The 24,125-nt window shown below is 41.9% G+C and overlaps 1 protein-coding gene across 1 annotated transcript in view; it reads left to right on the forward strand.

The window, feature by feature from the left end:
- Positions 1 to 24,125, forward strand: part of sptbn5 (spectrin, beta, non-erythrocytic 5) — a 71,368-nt gene that overhangs the window by 14,462 nt on the left and 32,781 nt on the right. The window contains exons 19-55 of the mRNA XM_084915023.1: positions 572 to 708; positions 854 to 1,066; positions 1,212 to 1,364; positions 2,164 to 2,294; positions 2,570 to 2,821; positions 4,431 to 4,506; positions 4,886 to 5,097; positions 5,468 to 5,717; positions 5,889 to 6,028; positions 6,764 to 6,863; positions 7,033 to 7,203; positions 7,369 to 7,533; positions 8,056 to 8,145; positions 8,231 to 8,367; positions 8,774 to 8,960; positions 9,126 to 9,235; positions 9,888 to 9,978; positions 10,182 to 10,298; positions 10,449 to 10,606; positions 11,018 to 11,150; positions 11,264 to 11,409; positions 14,210 to 14,324; positions 15,259 to 15,369; positions 15,745 to 15,924; positions 16,118 to 16,321; positions 16,880 to 17,029; positions 17,117 to 17,221; positions 18,781 to 18,969; positions 19,173 to 19,328; positions 20,151 to 20,339; positions 20,431 to 20,526; positions 20,847 to 20,968; positions 21,308 to 21,422; positions 21,899 to 22,012; positions 22,307 to 22,428; positions 23,406 to 23,568; positions 23,643 to 23,831. Of these exons, the coding sequence (XP_084771149.1) occupies positions 572 to 708; positions 854 to 1,066; positions 1,212 to 1,364; positions 2,164 to 2,294; positions 2,570 to 2,821; positions 4,431 to 4,506; positions 4,886 to 5,097; positions 5,468 to 5,717; positions 5,889 to 6,028; positions 6,764 to 6,863; positions 7,033 to 7,203; positions 7,369 to 7,533; positions 8,056 to 8,145; positions 8,231 to 8,367; positions 8,774 to 8,960; positions 9,126 to 9,235; positions 9,888 to 9,978; positions 10,182 to 10,298; positions 10,449 to 10,606; positions 11,018 to 11,150; positions 11,264 to 11,409; positions 14,210 to 14,324; positions 15,259 to 15,369; positions 15,745 to 15,924; positions 16,118 to 16,321; positions 16,880 to 17,029; positions 17,117 to 17,221; positions 18,781 to 18,969; positions 19,173 to 19,328; positions 20,151 to 20,339; positions 20,431 to 20,526; positions 20,847 to 20,968; positions 21,308 to 21,422; positions 21,899 to 22,012; positions 22,307 to 22,428; positions 23,406 to 23,568; positions 23,643 to 23,831 (5,489 nt within the window). The remainder of the gene's footprint in view (positions 1 to 571; positions 709 to 853; positions 1,067 to 1,211; positions 1,365 to 2,163; positions 2,295 to 2,569; positions 2,822 to 4,430; positions 4,507 to 4,885; positions 5,098 to 5,467; positions 5,718 to 5,888; positions 6,029 to 6,763; positions 6,864 to 7,032; positions 7,204 to 7,368; positions 7,534 to 8,055; positions 8,146 to 8,230; positions 8,368 to 8,773; positions 8,961 to 9,125; positions 9,236 to 9,887; positions 9,979 to 10,181; positions 10,299 to 10,448; positions 10,607 to 11,017; positions 11,151 to 11,263; positions 11,410 to 14,209; positions 14,325 to 15,258; positions 15,370 to 15,744; positions 15,925 to 16,117; positions 16,322 to 16,879; positions 17,030 to 17,116; positions 17,222 to 18,780; positions 18,970 to 19,172; positions 19,329 to 20,150; positions 20,340 to 20,430; positions 20,527 to 20,846; positions 20,969 to 21,307; positions 21,423 to 21,898; positions 22,013 to 22,306; positions 22,429 to 23,405; positions 23,569 to 23,642; positions 23,832 to 24,125) is intronic.

Raw genomic sequence — 24,125 nt, forward strand, 5'->3', positions numbered from 1 at the left:
ATAAGGAGTGACTGCTACTCATACATGAAAACATAAGTCTATATTCTGCACTAAATAATCTGCCAGCACTACACTGTGTTATTTCATTTCTCATTTTGATACAGAATGCCCATTTTTCTCTTAAAACAGAAATCTTACTCAGGTCAGACCAAGTCACATAAGAAATATTCATTAAATATTTAGGCAAATTTATAGAGATGCTCTTGTTTACAGAGAGGACCAGATAACAGGCCAATTTAAGAGGAAAAATATCATGCATTATGCCCTTCTCTATTAACCATGTCTGAATGTGGCTTTACTCCAATTCGCTATTTTCTGTAACACAGGCTAGGTTAACACAGGTTTACTCTGTGGTTTACTATGAAGAGCAGTAATCTGTGCTAAAAAAATGATGACAGAAAATAAGGAAAAGCAGATTATGTAAATTTTAACTGTTTTCATTTTTGCATTTCTAAAATGTAGCCAAGTGTGTTGTGATGAACAGACATGGGCTGAATCTGAAATCACACAACAGAAAAACACATAGTAGATACTTTATTGAAATGTAAAGTATAAACTAAACTGATTTCAGGTCAGTTTCCGTGGGACCGCAATGAGATTGTGACCATCATCAGCAGGGAGCCGGATGGAGACAGAGTTGTGGCCAGAGACAGTGGAGGAAACCAGCAGTCCATTCCCAAAACCTACCTGAATATGCTGCCATCCAGTGTATGATCAATACTGAACCAGTTCTTTGGTCAGATTATGAAAATATCACATCTCGTTAGTGGACATGCTTTGTTAGTGGGCAGTGTGAAAATAAATTATTATGTATTTTTTTAAAGTGTCAATAACTTTATCACACCCTCTTCAGGTTCCTCCACCCACTCCACCTGCCTCAGCCAATGATATGCCAGAAAGCTCAAGCAAGAAACTGAGTCGTCCTAGGCGAAAACGCTCTATGCGTCGCGGCACAGCTGAGATCCAAACCACATGGCTGCCAGACCCCGAGTACCAGAGAGATACTGTGGAGAGCACACAGGGCAGGTTGGACCAAGAGTACAATTTCTTGTACAACCTGGTGAAGGTGAGAGAAAGGAGCAGTATACAGAATATAAACTGTTTACTTAGTTATGTAGGAGGTTGTATTAAGATGACAGATTATTATACAGAAAAGGACATTCAGAGTAGCTGTATTCTAAAATCAGATTTATATTTATATTGGTTTTCAGACAAAGACAAAGAGCCTGGAGGAGATGCTGCGTCTTCATCGATTTTACAACAGCTGCCATGAGTTTGAGTCATGGATGGAGGATAAGGAGAACATCCTCAACACCTTCAGCACTGATGGTGACAATCTAGCAGTGGTTCAGGCCAAATATGAGGTGAAGACTTCTCCAGAAAAATATTCCCAAACATATCTTACAAGACTTATCCTACAAACTGAAAACAGGGGATCAACTCATCTGGGTGAAACAAATGTCCCAATACCTCATGATTTTTCTAATTTGTTTAATCCTTAAATGCTTCTCTTAAAAAATATTAAGACTACGTCACAGCCCATCATTTTGTTCAGTTAAGATCTCAGCATAAATTGTAACAGCAGTCAGGTGTTTCCTTTTGCTGATGGTGGGAAATTTAGCCTTGTGGGTTTACTTATAAATGAGTAAATAATAGCACAGTATTTGTGAAATATGTTTATAACATGGTGTTATCAAAGCTGGCTAGATGGATTCTGATACCAACAGATTTGTAGATGAAGATCAACCTTAAGTTAAGCTCATAAATCATATTATTTACTGGGAAGGAGAAACTTTTAACCTCTAAAGCCAGAAAATCACAGGGAAAATACTGGCTTCCAATTGTCACTTCTGTAGGTTAATCAGAAATGAAAAAATGTGGCTTTAGGTAGAATACATCTGATAAGGCAGCAGTTCATATTAAGTGCCACTGAGTTTTCACTGATTTTCTTCTGTAGCATCAGTCTTTCGTTTCAGTGATTTTCACCCAAACAACAACTTTTTTTGTTGCTTTTTTAAATGATTAATTTGAGATTTTTTCTGACTTTTGGACATATTTAAGAGGCCTGATTTTTTTATTTTCACTTCTTCAGAATAAACTCAGACAAACTCAGATTCATAAAATATCTGAATACTTTGACTCACCCTTGACTTTCTGTTTTAGAACTTTCTGACTGAGTTAGCGAGCGGACGAGGTCAGCTGGACGATATCATCAAAATGGCAGACGAGCTGGTGAAGAGCCAGCACAGTAAACGGAAAGAAATCCAATCCAGAAAGAGGAGTGTTTCCAAAAGGTGCAAAAAAAGTCCAAATCACTCAAATCAGCACAAGGACCCAGATACACACACTAGATCCTGTGAAAAAGTGATGTCTCATTGTTACTGTTATTAAAATGACAACAGTGAAGGACCCAGTAACAACGGCTTGCTATTATAGCAACATGCTATAATAAAGTGCCTGGGCTGTAGGTTGAGTACAGGACAGCATTTTGGACAGTTTTGGTGCGCCAGAAGCTCCTGATGACTGTGTGACAACTGTGTGATAGTTCTTGGTTCTTGGTGTGTTGCAGGTGGGATCGGATTCAGCAGCTGAAGGATGACAAAGGAAAGGAGCTGCTGAGTACGGCAGACGTGCAGTCCTTCCTGCATAGCTGCGAGGAGGCTAAAGCTCAGCTGCAGGGTGAGCTGTCCCAGCTTGACAAAGTGGACATGGGCTGCACCCCCTTCACTCTGCTTGCTGAGGAGAAGAACCAGATTCGGGCCCTTAGAGACATCAAGATGCTTGAGGGGAAGATTGCTTACTTGAAGAGCGTTGCAAAGATGTATGGTCTGATATAGTCTGTGGGATTTTGAGGTGTTCTGCAGTTGTCTCAGTAGTACTTCGTTTAATCAAAAACACTTTAAAAGTAATTGATGGTTACAAATATGTTAAGCAACCAATCAATCAATCAATCAATAATAATAATTTTAGAAATGTATGTTGTAATTTGATAGAAATAAGTCATTGTTGTTTTGTATTTGATGTTCATAATGATTCATCAGTGATGTGATATATGTATATAAAGGAAATTAAAAGAGCCATAGACGTGACACTGAAGAAAGCAAGGTAGCTGCAGTTTTCCTGAGAACAGTTATGTGAATTACTTTCACATGAATGGGCTCATGGATTGGCCTACACTGGTCTGTACCTTGGTACATGGGCTTTGATGTGTTCATGTGTTCACCGCTGTCCAAATATCTATTACAGATGATAATGGTATCTTACTTTACATTACGCACATATTAAACAAATATGTAAGACTGCGTTCTTCCATTTGCGCAACATCTCTAAAATTAGAAATATCCTGTCTCAGAGTGACGCTGAAAAACTAGTTCATGCATTTATTACTTCCAGGCTGGACTACTGTAATTCATTATTATCAGGATGTCCAAAAAACTCACTGAAAAGCCTTCAGCTAATCCAAAATGCTGCAGCAAGAGTACTGACAGGGACTAGAAGGAGAGAGCATATTTCTCCTGTTTTGGCTTCCCTTCATTGGCTTCCTGTTAAATCCAGAATTGAATTCAAAATCCTGCTCCTCACATACAAGGTCTTAAATAATCAGGCCCCATCTTATCTTAATGACCTTGTAGTACCATATCACCCTATTAGAGCACTTCGCTCTCGCTCTGCAGGCCTACTTGTTGTTCCTAGAGTATTTAAAAGTAGAATGGGAGGCAGAGCCTTCAGTTTTCAGGCCCCTCTTCTGTGGAACCAGCTTCCAGTTTGGATTCGGGAGACAGACACTATCTCTACTTTTAAGATTAGGCTTCAAACTTTCCTTTTTGCTAAAGCATATAGTTAGGGCTGGACCAGGTGACCCTGAATCCTCCCTTAGTTATGCTGCAATAGACGTAGGCTGCCGGGGGATTCCCATGATGCATTGAGTTTTTCCTTTCCAGTCACCTTTCTCACTCACTATGTATTAATAGACCTCTCTGCATTGAATCATATCTGTTATTAACCTCTGTCTCTCTTCCGCAGCATGTCTTTTATCCTGTCTTCCTTCTCTCACCCCAACCGGTCGCAGCAGATGGCCGCCCCTCCCTGAGCCTGGTTCTGCCGGAGGTTTCTTCCTGTTAAAAGGGAGTTTTTCCTTCCCACTGTCGCCAAAGTGCTTGCTCATAGGGGGTCATATGATTGTTGGGTTTTTCTCTGTATCTATGAAGCGCCTTGAGGCGACTTTTGTTGTGATTTGGCGCTATATAAATAAAATTGAATTGAATTGAATTGAACATTACGAATAATACAGAGCTGTATTAGTCTGAAAGGTTTCAAAGTTAAAACACTTTACATGAACTTCTAGCTAAAAGTGTTTTTTCTAAAGAAACTTCACAGTGGAGTACATCTCCATTCATCTCCATTCAATTTGCTCACATCCTGTGTTACAGGAAGCAGGACTGCAGTCCGGCAGAGAGTGCGGCCATTATGGAGGAGGTTCGAGGTTTGGAGGCTCTGCTGGATCAGGTGACATTTTCCTTCTTTGTTTTAGACTGACTGGAGTGTAGTAGCCAAGAGTGAAGGTGTTCAAACTTCAGTCTATGTTCCTACAGAACATCTCTTTTGTGCTTGCAACATTTCGTGTTGATTTGCATTGACAGTGACATACTCGACATCATTCTTTTATTAATAAAAGTGAAGATCTCTTATTTTTTGTATGTACAAAGCACGTGGTATAAGACTGAAAAGGTACAGCGTTTGGGTCATTATAATTAGGTTTGATATTCTGATGAACACAGACTCAGAGGCTGTTACTGTTTTATTATTGTTATATTATTATTAAATGTTTTGAGTAAAAAAATCTAAAATAAAACTACAAACTAAAAAAAAATACATTTTTGTACAGGTGAAATGTCAAGCATCAGACAGACAGCACGAACTGGAGGAGGCCCGCAGGCTGCAAAGTTTCCAGCAGGAGGCCAAGGAGCTAGAGCGCTGGGGGGGTTCAGTTCAGGAGCGGCTCCTGCAGGAGGAGACAGCGAGCGATGTGGCCTCGGCTGTCACGCTGCTGGAGCAACACCAGGAGCTGCAACTAGAAATGGAGACACAGAGGAGCAGGTAAATAGCAGAAACTGTGCACCGCATTCAGTGCTTGGTGTGTTATTGTTCCATTCATTGAATTGCATTCATTTAATTCTATTTAATTCGAAATAAATTAAATCTGCAGTGTCAGTAAATTTAAATGCAGTGTTTTAGCAGTGGTTAATAGGAATTTAAAAAAATTATGATGAAAATTATTATGATTAAAAATTATGCTAAAGAATGTTCAAATCATTAATCCTGTGCACATATTTTTTTAACTACCATAACGCTTGTCCATAATGAAAGCCATTTCTATCCCCTTCTGACAAAGGGATTGAGAAGATTGGCTCATGGACATCATCATTTAAGTGGACTGTGTCTCTCCCACTGCGTGTGTTTTTGCCAGGCTGAAGGAGATGGAGAACTTAGGGAAATCTCTGCTGCAGGGATCATCCAATGGGAAAATAGGCGGTGTTGACATCCAACAAATCCTTGATAATCTCAGTGCTGAAAGGAGTAGGCTGGAGATGCTGTGGGCTAGTAGAAAGCAGCATTTGGAGCAGGGTGTGGAGCTCCAGAGGCTGAACCAAGAGGGAGACCGGATTGAAGCAGCATTGTCTGGACATGAAGCCCGACTAAAAGTCCAAGATCTTGGGGTGAGGGTGCTCATTTCTCACCTTTTTACATGGTCTAGCTCCTTGAAATGTTACCATTAAATTTGAATCCTAAATAAGTATTTATAGAAATCTGTGAAATTGCTATAAGTAAAGATTATAGGATGTTCTATCATAAAAATGTCAAAATAATGATTACATTTATTGATGCAGGACTCGGTAGACAGTGTGCACAGTCTACTGGGGCGACAAGATGAACTTGAAAGTCTTCTTATGGCTTTGGATCAAAGAGTGGATAAATTCGCTGAGCGCAGCAAGGAGCTTATCGACCAGCAGCACTTTGCTTCAAAACAGTAAGAAAACACAGCAGAAATTGTTCCATAAAGTGGGCTGTCAACTCCATAATTTAATTCTTATGCTGTACTGGAGTAGCTTTGCATATTTTGCTTTTAAAAATAATCCTTCTTTGCCTAATCTTAAACCTATTTATCATATACTGAGCCATGGCATAGTCCCTACATTCATCCATGTAAACAAGCTGATTTAGTTCCCTTTATGCCAACTTTCTTCTCATGGACTGTTCCCAGCATACAGAAGGTTTTAACAGGGTGGGTGGGACTAAAGAAATAAGAGTAGAAGAAGTTAGGGATAAATAGAATTGGTTCTATGAATTGGGTACTATCACTCTGTTTGTAAATCGTTCTACAAGTAGAACACACATCACTGCAAAATTAGCATAATGCAAATCTAAGATAATTAAAGCTCATCTGCTTGCTACTTCAACCTAACAGGAAAGCTTTGATGCAGTATGCACACAGTTTGCAGAGCACCAAGGCTGTTTCTTTTCCATACGACATGAAACCGTGCCATCTAGCTGTCAAATAAATTACAACACCACATGTATACCATCTCTGCTACTTTGATTAAATGGCTTGTGAGGGGTCATGCCAATCATCTTCTCAGGCAGATGGCAGGGAACTGTTTACATTATTAGTTAAATTGTCCCTCTAACAACCAATATGTTCAAGTCAATAACCTTACAATAAACTGTGTCACCAATCTTTAAAACCCCAATGTTTATCTTACAGCATTAAGGAACGGAGCAGGAACATCCAAAAAGCCAACAGGAGGCTGAAAGAGAGCTGCAGGAAGAGGAGGAACCTACTGCTGGACTCCAAGAAATACCAGGTACTATTGTCAAAATGCTAAAAACAAGAAAACATACTTATCTTTATGTTGTTTATTGTGTCGAGTACCTGCACTGATCATAATATCTACAGGAGAACGCTCAGATGAATGTTATAAGTTCTTTAATAATAATTATAAGGGTGAATTTGCCTGGTGTTTCGTGTGGCAGGAGTTCCAAAGAGATGCGGATGAGCTGCTGTTGTGGATGGAGGAGAAGTTTAAGGTGGCAGAGGACGAGTCCTACCGAGACCCCACAAACATCCTCTGGAAGCTGAAGAAACATGAAGCGGCTGAGAAGGAGATGCAGGCCAACCAAGTCTGGTTGGATAGACTTGTTCAGGTAGAACACCTCTAACTTTTCACCCAGCATGATGACTTCTGTAGAGGAAACAACAAGTGTTTGACAGTGACTCTGGCAACACATGCACAGTTGCATATATTGAAAAGACGACTTGCACTTTGGTGAGATGTCACCTTCAGTACATATGTGTGTGTTTGTGATAAGCTGGGAGAGGAGATGATTGCTGAAGAGCACTACAACAGTCAGAGCATCAGCAGGAAGTCTTCTCAGCTCACGTGTCGGTGGAAAAGACTACAAGACAAGATGGCTGACAGGGGGGACAGGCTGAGACAGGCAGGGCAGCAGGAGCAGCTGATGGAGCTTTTGCAGGTAAACTACTGATGGAGAAACTGGATAAGACGTTTGCGTGGTCCAGTTCAGGGATGTTGGTGCCTTTTATGGCTTTTTGAGGAAATTACCAGACAAATAATGCTGTCTGTGTAGCCCATCCAAGAAGTTTGTACTTCAGTCTTGATTTGGGAGATTGTAGCATTTGATTAGCTTGTTAATTAGCACTAATATATCTATGAATGCAGTTTGCTAACCTAGCCTACCTGCATTAATTGATAACCTTACACACCAGCCTCTTGTATGCCTCAAATATGCTCACTACTGGCTCCAAAAAAGCAAGAAGAACACAGCTTAACTTTGAGACTTCACAAGCCTTTAGGTGACACTATAACTGACCCCTGTCTTTTATATACAGTTCATAGTTTCTGGCCAAATTTAAATTTACACTAATTTTAGAGGTCAAGTGGAGTAAAAAAATTAAAGACCATCCTTCCCAGGAGAAGTAATTGCTGTCCAAACAGAGCTCCATTCGGGGAAAAATCTTGTTCTTTTCCTCCTCAGGATGCCAAGCTGAAGATAGAGGCCATCCAGTGGATGCTAAACAATGCTGCCAAAGGTCACGACCTGCGCTCCAGTCGACAGTTGCTAAAGGTGAGGACAGGCCTGCATTGATTTAATGACTCTGTGTTTTACAGTTAGACATCAGTGAGTACTTTGTGTGTGTGTGCTCATGCAGGAGCATCAGCAGCTGGAGCAGGAGGCCAAGGAACTGGCAGAGAAGATCAACTCTATTGTGAGCAGGGCCAAACACCTCGCTTCCAACCACTTTGACTCTCAAAGGATCCTCCAGGAGACAGACGCCTATCTCACTTTGTAAGTTACTTTGAATCTTCAAACAAATAGATATTTGCACTTATTGCATTTAGAGTAACTTCAGTGCATATAAAACCAAGTGCATGGTGAAGAAAAGAAAGGAGTACAAACAAGATCAGGTCAGGGTGTCTCAGCTAAGAAAACGATCTGTTGAAGTAAAATGACAAAAGGCAAAATAACAACAAAAATAAAAATGGATGACAAGGATGCTCACACAGAGACAAAATCTGAAAGACACAGACACAGATACATAGAATACAATTTCCTATGTCACTTCAGGTTTTATCTGTCATTGTCTCCTTTGGGGTATTTTATTCTGTGTGTAATTAAAAAGTAATACCATAAATATAGTCCAGTGCTCACTTTAGGTTATCATCATCTTGACTTTATAACCTCTGTGTGGCAGATTCAAGTCCCTGCAGAAACCTCTGGACGAGCGTCGAGCACAACTGGAGGCATCTGTGGTGCTGTTTGGATTTTATCATGATGTGGATCTTGAGCTCAACTGGATCTCTGAGCATGTTCCTGCCTCTGGATCTACAGGATACGACAAATCTCTGGCTGGGGCCCTCAGCCTCATGCAGAAGCACAAGGCACGAGCTGGGTTGCAGTTCTTTATCTATAAAACCTCCCCTTTTCCTTCATTTGTTAACTGAGCTGAGAGCTCAGTTGGAATTACAATGGACTCAAGTGATTTGACACATTTACAGGGCTGTGTTTTACTTAACATTTGCTCATGTACTCGTGTGTTAACCCAGGAGCTGCAGGCCGAAGTGAATGCACATAGAAAACACCTGAACCACATTCTGAAGAAAGGGCGCAGCCTAGCCAAATCCAACAAGTCAGAAAGAGAGGAGGTGCTGCAGAGGTGTGGTTGTTTTTTTTGTCATCAAAAAAAAGTTTCATGTGCATTGGTGCATTGTAGTGAATCTATCTTACGCTGACATTGCTTATAAAATGCATTAAAACGAGAAACCATCACAAAATAAGCATTTACTTAGACAAGGAAAATGGTATGTTAAAGAATAAGTTATAATATAATAAAATTGATAAAACATTATCAAACACATTACCTTAGTCCACCAAATAATGAGAACAAAATTGACACCATTGAATGACCTTGTCCAAATAGCTTGGTAATCACTCCTGTCTTTGAGGCCTAACACTGATGTAAAGATGGGATTGTTTTCAAAACCCAGCACACTGATCTGAAGGAATAAATTTAGCTAATGACATTAAAACGACCAATTCCATGAGAGAAACTGGTCCTTTCTCTAAATGTAGGATTTTTGATTTTTAGACTGCAAACACGCCATTGGCTCCAATGTACGCAAATGTTTCATAATTTTTATAAATAAAAAGCCTGTTGGGAGGGGTTATGTTATATAGCTGGGCACTTGACACAACTTTGAGAAGGTACTTGTCTGTACTGTTCAAGTGATCTGTAATACGTACAGTCTCAGTTTGGACCAAATGTGTTCTGGCTTTGTGGAGCAGTGTAAATTTCTGCTGTTTTGCAGGTGCGACCACCTCAATACAGAGTGGGAGGAGCTTGAGGATGCCTGCAAAAAGAGAGCAGCTCACCTCAGCAAGGCTATTACCAGAGAACAGGTGAGATGGACAAGGATATTTTATATTGGAGGGAAGTGAAAGTCTGATACTGACACTCCATCATCAAAATACCTTTAAGTAAGGCACTTAGTTCTGCAGCTGTCTAACTGGTCATTTAGAGTTAAATTTTGAAGTATTTTATGCTAAACCCAACCAAAACAAAACATAAACTGCTACATTTTCTGTGTGTGCCTCATCTCTAGCTGCTGTTGGACTGCTCAGAGCTGGAGTCCAGACTCGCAGAGATGCTCAGTCTGGTGAACATCGACGACTATGGCAAAAACCAGCTGGCCACACAAAGCCTCATTACTAAACACCAGGTATATCACACACTCTCACTGTGTACACTTTGCTTTGTCGGAAAAGGACCTCATATGATTCCCCTATCGATTCCTGACGAAGAAATCAAAGAACAGCGTGCAGATTGTACAACAACAGAATCAGTAAACAGTGTCCTTGTGTTCGTGCAGGTGCTGGAAGGACAACTGGAGGTGTTGGAAGCTGAAGTAGAGGCATTAGGAGACCAGGTAGAGCAGGCCATTCAGAACTGGGGCCTGGAGGAGCTCAGCAGACCCTACAGTCGAATCAGCAGCCTGAACCAGCAGCTGCAGCACCAGGCTGGACTCAGGTGAGCACACACTCATATTGTTGGATTACTTTCTCTGCTTTTCTCTCACAGATTGTTTTTTGAGTCTCTCTCTTTCGTGATGTTTTTCCTAATCGTTGTTTGTTTATCTATTTATTGTGTTTTTTCTTTTTTTTTCCTTTTTTTGTTTGGAAAAAGTGCAATATTTACATAAGCCAGTTGTTAATTATAAAAAATGTAGAAAGAACATACGTATGTGACAGAGAGAAAGACTTATACAGTCAAGTGCTGATCTTTAATATCTTGACCTGCTTCTAGGTGATTTATATCATTTTTCTCCAAACAAAATGATATTAGTTCAGATGATCTGTGTCTGACTTAGCGGTTTTATTGTTGCCTTTTTTATTGTGTCTGTGTACCTGTGTGACTGACCACCCTAATGTCTCCTGTTAGGGGTCAGAAGCTGAAGGAGGTCCTTCAGCTCCATGAATTCAGGCGAGAGTCTTCAGAGCTGGAGGACTGGATGAACCAGCAGAGACAAACAGCTGAGTCTCAGGACCTGGGCAATGATTATCAGCATGTTCAGGTTACATTTCATTGCACAATGATTGTAAATATTAATTCTAGTGTGTTTGAATGAATTTTTTTTGGAGGCTGAAGGTAGCTGTAGAGTTGTGTGTCTGTGGATTATGCTTGCAGTTGGTTCGAGGGAAGTTTGAAGGCTTCCTGAAGAAGCTGGAGGTTGGCGAGGAGAGACTACAGAACTGCAGAAACCTGGCTGTTCAGCTGATCCACAACAAACACCCACAGAGCTCTGCAATCAAAGACACTCTGCAGCAGCTTAGGTAATCACACAGCCACAGTAGTGAGTCAGTTATTTTATCTGTGAGGCATCCTATTCCTTTTCTTGTTTGTCTTAAATGCTGAAATTGTTGGTTTTGCGTTTCAGTAAGCAGTTTTTACCTGTGTCCATCCCTCCATTCATCTTCTTCCGCTTATCCGGGGTTGGGTTGTGGGGGCAGCAGTCTAAGCAGAGAAGCCCAGACCTCCCTCTCCCTGGGCACCTCCTCCAGCTTGTCTGGGGGAACACCAAGGGGACCACCCAAGTGGAAGCCTTATGCCACTTGTCTACGCTTAGAAATTCTGTCCATAAAAAATATGAACAGAATCGGTGACAAAGAGCAGCCCTGGCAGATTCCATCACCCACTGGAAACGAGTCTGACTTATTGCCAGAAATGCGGTCCAAGCTCTTGCAATCATTGTATAAGGATCGAATGGCCCATAGCAATGGGCCAGACACCCCATACTCCCAAAGCACCTCCCACAGGACAAGTCTACAAAACACATGTAGACTGGTTGGGCAAACTCCCATGCACCCTCAATTATCCTCGAGAGGATAAAGAGCTGGTCCAGTGTTCAATGACCAGGACGAAAATTGCATTATTCCTCCTTTATCCGAGGTTCCACTAATGGACAGACTCTTCTTTCCAGCACCCTGATATAGACTTTCCCAGGGAGGCTGAGGAGTGTGATCCCCTTATAGTTGGAACACACCCTCTGGTTTCCATCTTAAAGATAGGAACTACCACCGTGGTCTGCCAATCCATAGGTACCGCCCCTGATCTCCAAGAAACATTGTAGAGGCGTGTCAACCAAGACAGCCCTACAACATCCAGAGCCTTCACAAGCTCAGGGAAAACCTCATCCACCCCAGGGGCCCTGCCACCAAGGAGTTGTTTAACTGCCTCAGTGACCTCACCCCAGGAGATTCTCATCCCCAGAATCTGCTTCCTTCATGCCAGTGGGATTAAGGAGGTCCTCGAAGTATTCCTTCCATCACCAGACAATGTTTTCAGCTGAAGTGCAGGTAGAGCAGCTCCTCCTGAGCCTTAGGGTTTGCCAGAACGTCTTCTAGGCAGTCTAGAAGTCTTTTTCCATGGGCTCTGTCACAGTTCTGGGTCATTTTGACCCAGCATTTTGGATTTCTTATTTTTTGGTTTGATTTTGTATTTTTGGTTATTTTCTTGATCTCTTGTCAGGCTTAGATGGTGATGATTATTAGTATTATTATTATTATTTAGTATGTTTCAGTTATTCTTGGTGAGGGATTAGTTCTTAGGTTTGTGTCTCATGTTTAGTGTAGGTTTAGTTCTGTGTCTAGTCTGCGTCTTTGTGTAGTTGTTTCTTGTTTCCTGTTTTATTGTGAAGGTCCATGTCTTATGTGAGTGTATTCAGTTTTGTCTCGTCAATTACTTGCAGCTGTGTTCCCCACCTGTGTGTAATCTCCCTGTGTTCTTCTGTGTGTATTTGAGTCGTGTCTTCTTATGTTGTAGTCACTGGTCTGTCTGTTAATCTCCTGTTAATCTCCCGTGTATCAACTGCGTGTGTCCCCCTGCTATCAACCTTCATGTGCCTCCGCTCACCCTTGTTTGTGTTCATGTTTAGTAGTTTATTTTTTTCCCAGTATTGTTTGCCGTTTTCTACTTGTGTTTTATTTTTACAATAAACCTCCTTCACACCTCCACAAGTGCCTGCACTTGGATCCTCCTTTATTATTCTCCACACAGCTCATTCTATTCGCCGTGACAGGCTCTCCGAACGGCTCCTACATCTAAGTTTTTGCTTCAGCTACTGCACGAGTTGGCCTCTCGGTACCTATCAGCTGGGTCCAAAGTCCCACATGCTAACCAAACCCAATAGGACTCCTTAAGCCTGGTGGATCTCCTCACCTTTGGTGGTCCATCATTCGGTTGAGGGGTTGAAACCACGACAGGCACCAACCACATTGCAGCCACACCTCAGCCACAGCTTGGGCAATGGAGGTGCTGAACATGGTTCATTCCGACTCAATGTCCCCAGTATCTCTCGGAATGCTGTTGAAGCTCTGCCGGAGGTGTGAGTTGAAGATCTCGTGGACTGGGGCCTCAGGCGTTCTCAGCAGACCCTCACTATATGTTTAGGTGCGCCAGGTCTGTCCATAATCCTCCCCCGCCACCTGATCCAACTCACCACCAGTTGGTGGTCAGTTGACAGCTCAGCCCCTCTCTTGTGTCTAGAAAATATGACTGCAGGTCTGATGATACGTTTACAAAATCAATCACTGACCTGCGGCCTAGAGTGTCCTGATGACATGTGCACTTATGAACACCCTAATGTTCGAACATGGTGTTTGTTATGGGCAAACTGTGATTTGCACAGAAATCCAGTAACAAAACACCACTTGGGTTCAGATCGGGGCCCTGGAACCAGGCCAGGGCCCAAGCTGTGTGTTGAGATGAGCCCGACTATATCTAGCTGGTACCTCACACATAACTCAGGCTCCTTCCCCACCAGAGAGGTGACATGCCATGTCCCAATCGCTAGTCTTGGTAGACTGGGATCGGTCCACCAGGGCCTCTGCTCCTGGCCGCCACCCAACACACATTTGCACCCGACCCTACGGTGCCTCTGGCGGGTGGTGGGCCCATATCCCTTTTTCCTGGCCAGGCCAGGGCTAAGACACTGCCCTGGCCTGGTTCCAAGGCGGGGCCCTGGTAACCCTATCCCGGGAAGGGTGAACTGTTCCCTCGATCTTCCACTCATAGGGGTCCTTTGAATCGCTCTTTGTCCACCTTATGTTAGTTTTGATATTTATGTTTCTGCAGTGCATCCTGGGAAGATTTGAAAAGCTTGGCCAAGGAGCGTCAGGATCAGCTACAGAAAGCTGAGGAATGTCACCGCTTTTACCAAGACCTGAGTGATGCGCTAACTCTCATCCAGGTAGCTATGTTCATGTAGAAACTGCTGTCTGACTCTTAGACATGTCAGCTGGGTTTAGATCTAATTACTTTGAAGACATCAGATCCCATGAATGGATTATGGCATTGAAATATGGAAATATAAAATGGAAGATGGAAGACAGCACACCCATCAGAAGCATGCTCGTTCAGTTCAGTTCAGTTCAGTTCAGAAGAATGAAGAACTGTTAATAAGAGGAAGGGGACTGGTTGTCCTCCCCTAAATTATTATAGAAAATAAGACATTCTGATTTGGTTTTAGGATTATCTGTGAAAGATGGGAGATAAAGTGTACATCTATAGATAGAACCAAAGAAGGAAAACACTGCAGTGCTAAACTTTGAGATATCATTCAGATCACACAAATATAAAGCGTTTAGCTTGTTTGGCACGAACCTAACCAGCCCCGCCTCAGTAAACCACAATGAGAACAGGCCAAGAAACATGGAGGTGGGAGGGAGCTGACAGCTGGAGCTGTAAAAGTTTGAAAGGTGCAAAAGAGATTGCATTTATAGAAACGCTAGGGTGTACAAAAACTAAACCCCATCCAGCAACATAGACACAGCTGTAAAGAATTTCACTTCATCTATTTGTCATTGTATCTGAAGTACAAAGAACAGAAGGAAGATTAAAAGTCCAGATCATAGACTATACATGAAATGTGAGCATCAAGTAAGTCTGGTTATCAATCTACATCAATAAATGGTATGGTTGCAACACAAGGATAGACATACAGTATCTGTTGATTATTAGTAGCTAACAGACTAAAAACCACTCGACACAGCTGAATCCTATTTCACAGTTACACTACACATCTGTCATTTTCTACTTTATGGGATAATGTTTTTTTTATCGATTATGTTATTGATGGTCCCCTGTGCAACACTTAAAACTTCTGTTCCTGTCTCTCTTTGTAGGAGCGACACAAAAGCATCCCTGATGATGTGGCAAAGGATTTGCATGGAGTGACGTCACAGCTGAGGAAACATGAGGCCCTGCTCCTTGAGCTTGCCACCACAGAGGAACAGGTGATAAAGTGATAAATCCAAGGACATCATATAGTTAAGAAAAGATGTTTAACATCTGATTCAGCTTAAATGAAAAGATTACCATGGAAACAGTCTCTTATGGGTTGTTAACAGGCTAGGGAGCATTTCTAAAGTGGTTTACAGTCAGTCTAACCTACAGAATGTATTTTGCTGCCCAGTGATACATAAAATCACTAAGAAGGGCGGCATTTCTGACATCATTACTACAGAAATGTAGCAGAAGGAAAATCTGTTCAATACTCACTGATGATGAGCTCAATAAGACAGAGTGGAAGATGCTGTCTGACAAAATGACAAAGTGCCATTGGCTGGAATGAGACATCTTAATGTATCTTATCTCTTTCATTTCTATAGTTTCAAGAGCAGCTGGACTCTGTTGACTCTGTCCTGGAGCTTTGCACGCCCGAACTGAGTGTTCGCCTACAGAAAGTGCAGGACGAGGTGGTGGAACGGTGGGAGGAGCTGCGACTTCTTGCTGAGAAGAGAGAAGAGGAGCTGAAGCTGGCTTCCCAGCGATATCAATTCCTTAGCATGGTGAGGACAGATAGATACAGGATGCAGGTCTGAAAGTCTAAAATAATACTTCCTTGAGTTGTTCAGTAGATGTTTTGCATCTTTTTGTGGAGGTTTTTCAAGTGTATTTAGGTATAAGGGGAATTTTGTCCATTTGCATTTTGTCCCCAACAATGAGCTTACTTCTGTCATCTTCCCCACTCTTCTTCTTCAGGTGCAAGACTACTTCCTGTGGTGCAGCCAGCTGATCAGCGCAATGGCAGTTGAGGAAAGCATCAGTGATGTGGCTACCGCTGACCTCCAGCTGGCTCAACATCAGCAGTTATGGGCTGAGATGGAGGCAAGACAGGAGACCTACCAGCAAGCTCTGGACATGGGAGAAGAGCTGCAGACACAGGACAAAAGCAACCAGAAGGAGGTAAGGAGGAGAAGTAAGATTTTGGAGACTCTGGGGACAGCTATATGGCACTTTTCTCATTTTATGGAATACAAACAGAAAATAAAAGAAAGAAAAGTCTGCAAGACCAGAAAGCAGATTAAAAAATACAGCTGCAAAATACAGAAAATCACAACTTCATTGTACCCTTCAAGCACTGTCCAAAACACATTGTGTGCATGAAAGGATTTGAGATGCTGAAGCAAACTCATCTCTGGAGATCAGCTTGGCTTTAATCATTAAGCTCATCTGTTGTGGCCTAGAGTCATATTCTGATTGATTTCAGAAATAATCATAAAGTTATGGTTACCATTTACCTATTAATGAAGTCCATGTTTGATAAGTATAGAAAGAACTTGTTATCCCAGGGCGAGGTGGGGGTTCGGGTCCTGGGATAACAAGGGATAACAGCTCTTTAAAAAAGAGCTTAACCTTAAGATGAGATGAATCTGAATTTTTTTTTTTTCACTGTTGTAAGGTAGACATTGATACAGTCTAGTCAGAGAAATTAGACTTTTTGTTGGGTGATGGTTCTCTTAGGTGTTGGAGAAGATGGACGCTCTCCAGTCAGAGAGAGAAAAACTGGAGGAGAACTGGAAGAAGAAACAGAGCTGGTTAGAAACTGTTCACCTGGAGCAGATCTTCTACAGAGACGTCAACAGCATGGAGAAGATGTCCAACTCACAGGAGGTACACCTGCTGTATTCGTTCAAGAAAAAAAAACCCTGCAAAATAATGATACCATTGATGGTGAAAACTACTGTCATGTCTCCACAGATCCTGCTGAAGAACAGCACTCTGGGAAATACTGTGGATGAGACAGAAGGTTTGATCAAACGCCATGAAGCTTTTGAGAAGCTGCTCAGCTCGCAGGAGGACAAGGTCTGTACTCCTTCTGTGGGTTGGTCCTTTCCCCTACAGTTAGGGCTGCCACAAATGATTATTTTGATAGTCGACTAGTCACCGATTATTTTTGCGATTAGTCGACTAATCAGATCATGCATCCATTGGACGTAAAACGTACAGCTTATTGCACCAGCAGCATCTGCTCTTATATAACTATCATTAGCTTACAGCTTGAAGTGTTTAAGGTATGTGCTAACTAAAAATAAAGACAAGATGACAGTTTATTAAATTTTAATGAAATTTGCAGATTGTTTCGGTGAAGTTTAATAAACTCCTTGCTATCTAAAATAAAACAGGACACCGGAGTATATTCTCGAGCATCTCACACTTCTGATAATCAGTTGTCTGCTTGACGTTTATTCAGCTGTGTTAAAACTATAACTTTAATCTCAGCCAAACCGATTTACTCAGGAACAAATAAATACTGAAAAAAAGCCAAACAATAACATTTTTAAGTTATCTAAGTGACTTATATATCATGTTTAACCTGAGTAGCGAAAGACAGCGGTGGGTTTGAAAACGATTTGCCGGCAGTCCGGTGTTCTCACCGACTCTAATGAGCCTTGAACCCCAGCTAGCTATCGAGCTAGTGGGTAACAGACGTCTCCGAAAACATGCTTTTGAAAATATGTGGTGTCTTGATAAACTGAGCAGATATTTGAGGTTTACACAGCTACATTCTCGCCAGAACATATGTTAAATGTTTATTTTGTGACCCAGAAAGAATAATTTGAGTAATATTAAAACTAACTAGCTGCCGCCATTGTTGTAAACCAGCGGTTCCCAACCTTTTTTGCGCCACGGACCGGTTTATGCCCGACAATATTTTCACGGACCGGCCTTTAAGGTGTCGCGGATAAATACAACAAAATAAAACTAGTACCGGTACCGAAAAAAAGAAGATTTATTCATAACACACGTGAAAAGACCCAGGAAAACCGAGTTAACGATAAAAACGATAACAAAATAATGCTGAAAACCGATAAAAACCCTGAAAACCATACATTTCACACCTGAGCCTCAACTCTTGCGGCCCGGTACCAAACGACTCACGGACCGGTACCGGTCCGAGGCCCGGGGGTTGGGGACCGCTGTTGTAAACTGTGCTGGGCTGCGCTATGAATTCTGGGACAGAGCTACTTCTTCTTCTTCGGGGTTTAACGGCAGCTGGCATCCTTGTACATGCAGTGCTGCCATCTTCTGTTTCAGTCCGTTATTACACTCTTAAATCCTACTACTTATTCCTGCGTCTTTTGGGATCTTACAAAGCTTCAAACGACACGTCGACTATTAAATCAGTCGTCGACGATTTTGATAGTCGACGTAATCGTGACTAGTCGACTAATCGTGGCAGCCCTACCTACAGTTAAAACAAAATGCACAGCTTCTTTAAAGTCAATTGGAAAAACTAAACCATTTAGTGACATGCTGAGGTAGAGTGAATGATAATACTCTACATTTTATAGTAATTACCACTTTCTACCTTGGTTGAGCCCCTGCTCATTTAAATCTACACTTCCCTCTCTCTGTTCCAGCTGTCATCTCTGAAGGAGTTGGCTGAACGTCTGAGGAAACAGCTGAGCAAAAAGAAGAGCGGACAAGTCAAAACCAGACTTAAAGCTCTCCTCCAGAGACGAGAGAAAATTAAAGAGCTTTCTGCCAAACGTGGGGAAGAGCTGGAGCTTTCCAGGCATCTGTGCATTTTCAACCGAGATGTCGCAGAGGTAACTTGCTAACCAGTCAGAACACTGGGCAATGTTTGGTAGCTGGATCCCCAAATATCTTTAAGGTTTTTACAGTGTTAAAAAATAAGGTGTGATTGATGATAACTGACAAATGAAAAAACTCAGATGGGTTTGATTTCCAGTTCAATTCTCTGTTTATAACACTGTTTAACCGTCCATCTACTTCTGTTTCTGTGCGTCAGGCAGAGGAGTGGGTGTCTGAGCGGATGCAGAAGATGGCAGAGGACAGTAAAGCTGACCTCAGCAACCTGCAAACCAAGATGAAACTCCTGCAGAAACATCAGGTGTTTGAGGCTGAAATCCTGGCTCACCATGAGATCATCAGTAATGTACTTTTGGTAAGAACAGCTCGAGGGCCAGCAGTAGGGCAAATTAATATGAAACCACAATAACAGAAAAGATTCAGCGGGAGTGAAAAGATCTGGTAGTGATCTACTAAAAACGTGCAAACATATGAGCAGATTTCATTTCAGTAATAACTAACATGAACAGACCTGCTGAAGGTGTAAGTAATCTACCAAAAGAATAGCTTTGTGAACACAGGTTGTTCGCATGCCATGAAATAACCGCTGCTTTATTGCCAAAAAAATCCACCATATGAACCCAGACTGGAGGTTGCAAGGCTGAGCTATTTATTAAAGTGAAAGGAAAAAAACACACATGGCCACATATGTACAAAGACAGGTGGATATGTAATGCAGCACATAAAGAGAATACAAAAAAAGCTAACGCCCCCCCCCCAAAAAAACCCCAAAAAAACCAAAAAAAACCCCCAAAAACCAAAACAAAACAGAAAAACAACAACACGAGAGCTGGTCATGATGCAGAGTTCTGTGTGTGCACATTGCTGAGTAAAGACACACAATTAATATTGCCATGTAGCTAATAGTAAATCTGACTCCAAGTGGAAAAAAGTGGAAAACATGTATAGCAGTAATGCCACTTAACTTTAGGTTTAGGATTGTTTGATGTGATTGGACACAAAGAGGTGAGATGATAAGATGAAATGTTAATATGGATCTTTTTTTAAATTTACCTTTCAGAATTACCACTTACAGACATGATTTAGTGAACCTGTCAGTGTTGGTTAGATTGCGTCTTCAGCTTTGTGCCTTTGTGTCAAACATCTACATGCAGCCTGCTTTGTTCTTTGCTTCTAGGCTGGGGAAGAACTTGTATCTCTTCACCTGAGTTCCAAAGAGGTGAAGAAGAGTGCAGCCACACTCGAGCTTCACTGGGAAGAGCTGAAGAAGGCTGTGGCCATCCGTGGCAAAGCTCTGGAAGATAACAGAGCCTTCCTGGAGTACCTCCAGAAGGTGGAGGAGGTGGAGGCCTGGATCAGACAAAAGGTAGAGCACAGATAAATGGACGGAAGTGCATTGCTGTTAACATGGGGACATTTGTTACTTTACGTCTGTCCTCTGTGACTCTGTGTTTCAGGAGGTTATGATTAATGTTGGAGATGTTGGAAAGGACTATGAACATGGAGTCCAGCTGCTGAAGAAGCTCAGTGAGTTCAGGGGAAGTGAAGATAAGGTAAGTAAACTTATGTTGTGCCAACGTGAGCTGCGAGAAACTACAGCTATGCTAGGCTGCAATGATAGTTACACAATACACAGAGCTCAGTGTTTGATGACTCAACCTTTTGATGGCAATAGTGAAGTCGGACACAAACAGGGAGAAGGTGAAGAACACTGCTTTTAAATGCTTTGCTCTCTAGTGTTCTCCTCAAACAGGATACGAAGAGCTTAACATGACTAACATTACTGATATCATAGAAGGAATAGATCGAACTGACCACAAGCCACACTGTTTTAATATGTCTGAAAAGTGACAGCCAAATCTGTAATCTGTAGGACGTGACAGTGGATGATGCTCATATCAAAGCCATCAACAAACTGGCAGCCAAACTAGAAAAAAGACAGAGTGCTGAGGAACTGGTGACTGTAACAAAGAGGAGGCAGCAGCTCAATGAAAGGTAACGTGTCTGAAGATCTTCCACTTGCTTCCAGTCATGTGTTTTTTTTCCCACTCATCCAGATCAGGGTCACAGTGGGGCTGGAGCTAATTCCAGCTGTCATAGGACAAGAGGCAGGGCATATCCTGGACAGGTCACAAGTCTGTCGCAGTCACAGGCTAACACAAGTGCCTACATGGGTACCCATGCAATTATAGGGAGAACATTCACAGAAGGCCCCAGCTGACTGGTGGATTTCAACCCAGAACTTTCTTGCTGTGAGGCAACAGTGTTGACCAGCGCACAAACTACTTTCTGTGGCTTTCTAAATAATGCATCAAAGTGGTTCATCTCCTCCAGGTGGAGCAAATTTCACGTTGATCTGAATAATTACAAGAACCAGCTCGAAGAAGCTCTGGTGGTCCACAGTCTCATCAGAGAACTGGAGGAGGTCAGAGACAGAGCTAATGAAAAGGTCAGGCAACTGTTTTTTTTAACCTTGATGCTGCACTTCTAAAACACAAAATTATTACACTGTGAAAAATGTCAGCGAAAACAGAATGCAGTGATTTGGAAATCTCACAAACTCATACAGTATTCACAAAGGAACATGAAAACAACATTCATCTAAAACTCCAGCAAATGGTCTCCTCAGCTGCCAGATGGACTGTAGTTAAAAGAAGTCAGGATGCTGCACAGTGGTAAACATTGCAATGTTCTAACTGTGTTGAAATGCTGGACCTGAGCTGATGTACTCACCTTTAATCCTGTCCATCCTTCGTCACTCCCAGTCAGAATCTTAACATCTTTTCTATTTTTTATTGTGAATAAAATATGGGCTTATGAGATTTGCCAGTCATTGCATTCTGTTTTATTTACATTTGACCCAGCATTGCAACTTTTTTGGAACTTGGTTTGTATTTTGAAGAGGTTCCTCCTCGCTCTCTTTAGATGCTGCTGCTGCAAGATCAGGATTGTGGCTGCGATGTGGACAGTGTAGAAAACCTGATTAGACGCCACGAGGAAATAGAGAGAGAGGCTGGAGTTATCCAAGATAGAGCAAAGGTGAGGCACCCAAGGCTGCAACTGACACGTTCATTCTTGACTTTAGGAATTGTAACTGGAAAGCTTGCATGTAAGCTTGGTACCTGTTCATAAAGATGGTCACAAGTAGATGTTAAATAGATTAAAAACAAGACAAAAAAGCAAACATTGACAGATGGAAACAAAAATCAGATGAATCTAATCTTGTTAAAACACACTGTCATCAAAAAACCAAATGCAGTTTTATAAGTCCAGCTCATTTGCCAAATTACCACCTCTATGACTAAAATGACTGACTTACTTCTGTCTCATCAGTCTCTGGAAGAAGGCTTGTTGGGTGATGTGAGTGCTCAGTCAGTGATGAGCGACAAGCTGAAGACCAAACAGAAAGAAGTCCAGAAGACTCTGAAAACTTTGGACAAGGAACTCAAACACAGGTAACTTTAATCTACTATTAGAAGCAACAGTGATTTCAATTATTTTAATTGCTGAAAGTTTTCAAAGGTCAGAGCATCTAGCAATTAACAGTGAAATAACTATGTAGGCACCAATGAAGTTTGCCAATGTTTTCTTTGCCATCTCTATACCTTGTCTAAAATCAAGCAGTCTGGCAAATTCCTTGAATTCCTCACAGGATTGTTACCACTTTATCTAGGCTACCGAGCAGCTTTTGAATTATCTGTGTGATTGTTGTTGATGGAAAGTGTGGTATTTCCAAAATCATGGAGTAGCAATCTGTGATTATCAGGTTGTGTTGGTGCTTACCCTCACATTGATCCATAGCAACTTTTTCCAGGGTTGTTCTGGGAGAAGCTTGGATATTGAGTTTAGTTTAGTTAGTTTAGATATGAGAGGTTCTTTTGGTTGACTTTTCAATTCATAGCACACAGGTAGAGCACGGTCTTTACCTGTGCTTGTCTTTCGGTGCAGCTCTGTGTAGGCAGCTGTTGTTTTATCGTTTCATCCATTTTGCTGGTGGGTGCAGGAATCCCGTCCAACACTAGCCACACAGCATGCCACATCGCACTGAGTGTTAACCAGAGGGCAAGGTGACAGGTTGTGATAAGCGTTTTCACTTTAGCATACTCCTATACTGGATTCTCATGTCTAAAATCATGGGAACATGTTGGGACTGTAGTTGCACACTGTTCCAGCTGTGGTATGTAATGAGAGGTACTGGACTAGCTGAAGCTCGGTCTGTCTAAACTAGCTAGGCCATCGAGGTATCCCTCAAACTTTCTACAAGCCCACACACCTGCTAAAGGCTTTTTTTCCCTCTCACCAAGCATGCAACATGTTAACCACTGGACCTTTAGAGGCCCAACAGTGTTTTACATTAGTAAAAAACAAAAATACGCATAGTAATCAGAAGAACTCCCTCAGGAAAAACTCAAGAAGAAATGGTCTTTTTCAGAAAAGAAAAGCTGCAGGAGGCTCACCAGTTGCAGCTTTTCAAGGCTAACCAGCGCCTCCTGCTGGAGTGGAGTCTCAAACAGAGCAGTGAGATGGCAGAAAAGGGACTTCCCAAGACCAGAACAGAGGCTGACCGGCTCATTGTGGAGCATCAGGACTGGAGGGTGAGCACTGTGGCTTACTTAAACTTTACTACCTTAATGAAGTAAATGCCAATTTTAAACTTTGCTGTTTTTAGACGGAGATTGACGCTCGTGCTGAACGCATCGATTCTGTCAGGGACTTTGGTCTGGGTCTCATCCGGTCTGGTCACAGCTCTAAGTCAGAGATCCAAAAGGCTTTGAACCAGCTAGAGGAAGCTAAAGCTGGACTGGACCGAGCCTGGTTGAACCGTAACATAACCTTGGAGCAGGCCCGTACACTACAGGTGACACAGCAGTGGCCCCCAAAATAATTTAATATGACTTTTTGATGTGAATAATTAATTAATATAGTCTCATTCATATTTATAAGTATATTTGCAAAATTAATTTGCTGAATAAATGTCAGATTTAATTAAAATAAATATATTTCATGTATTGTAAGTTAACCTGGTCCTCTTAGCATTACACTGAATAATCCTTAATATAATTGACGAGATCAGACAAGATCGGGCGTTCTCAGGGTGGTATGGCTCTTCTGTGACTGCAGCTCAGGAGGTAGGGCAGGTCATCTACTGATC

Source organism: Perissodus microlepis, chromosome 19 (genome assembly GCF_051167445.1).
Source record: "Perissodus microlepis isolate ML-2025 ecotype Zambia chromosome 19, ASM5116744v1, whole genome shotgun sequence".
Classification (NCBI taxonomy): Eukaryota; Metazoa; Chordata; class Actinopteri; order Cichliformes; family Cichlidae; genus Perissodus; species Perissodus microlepis.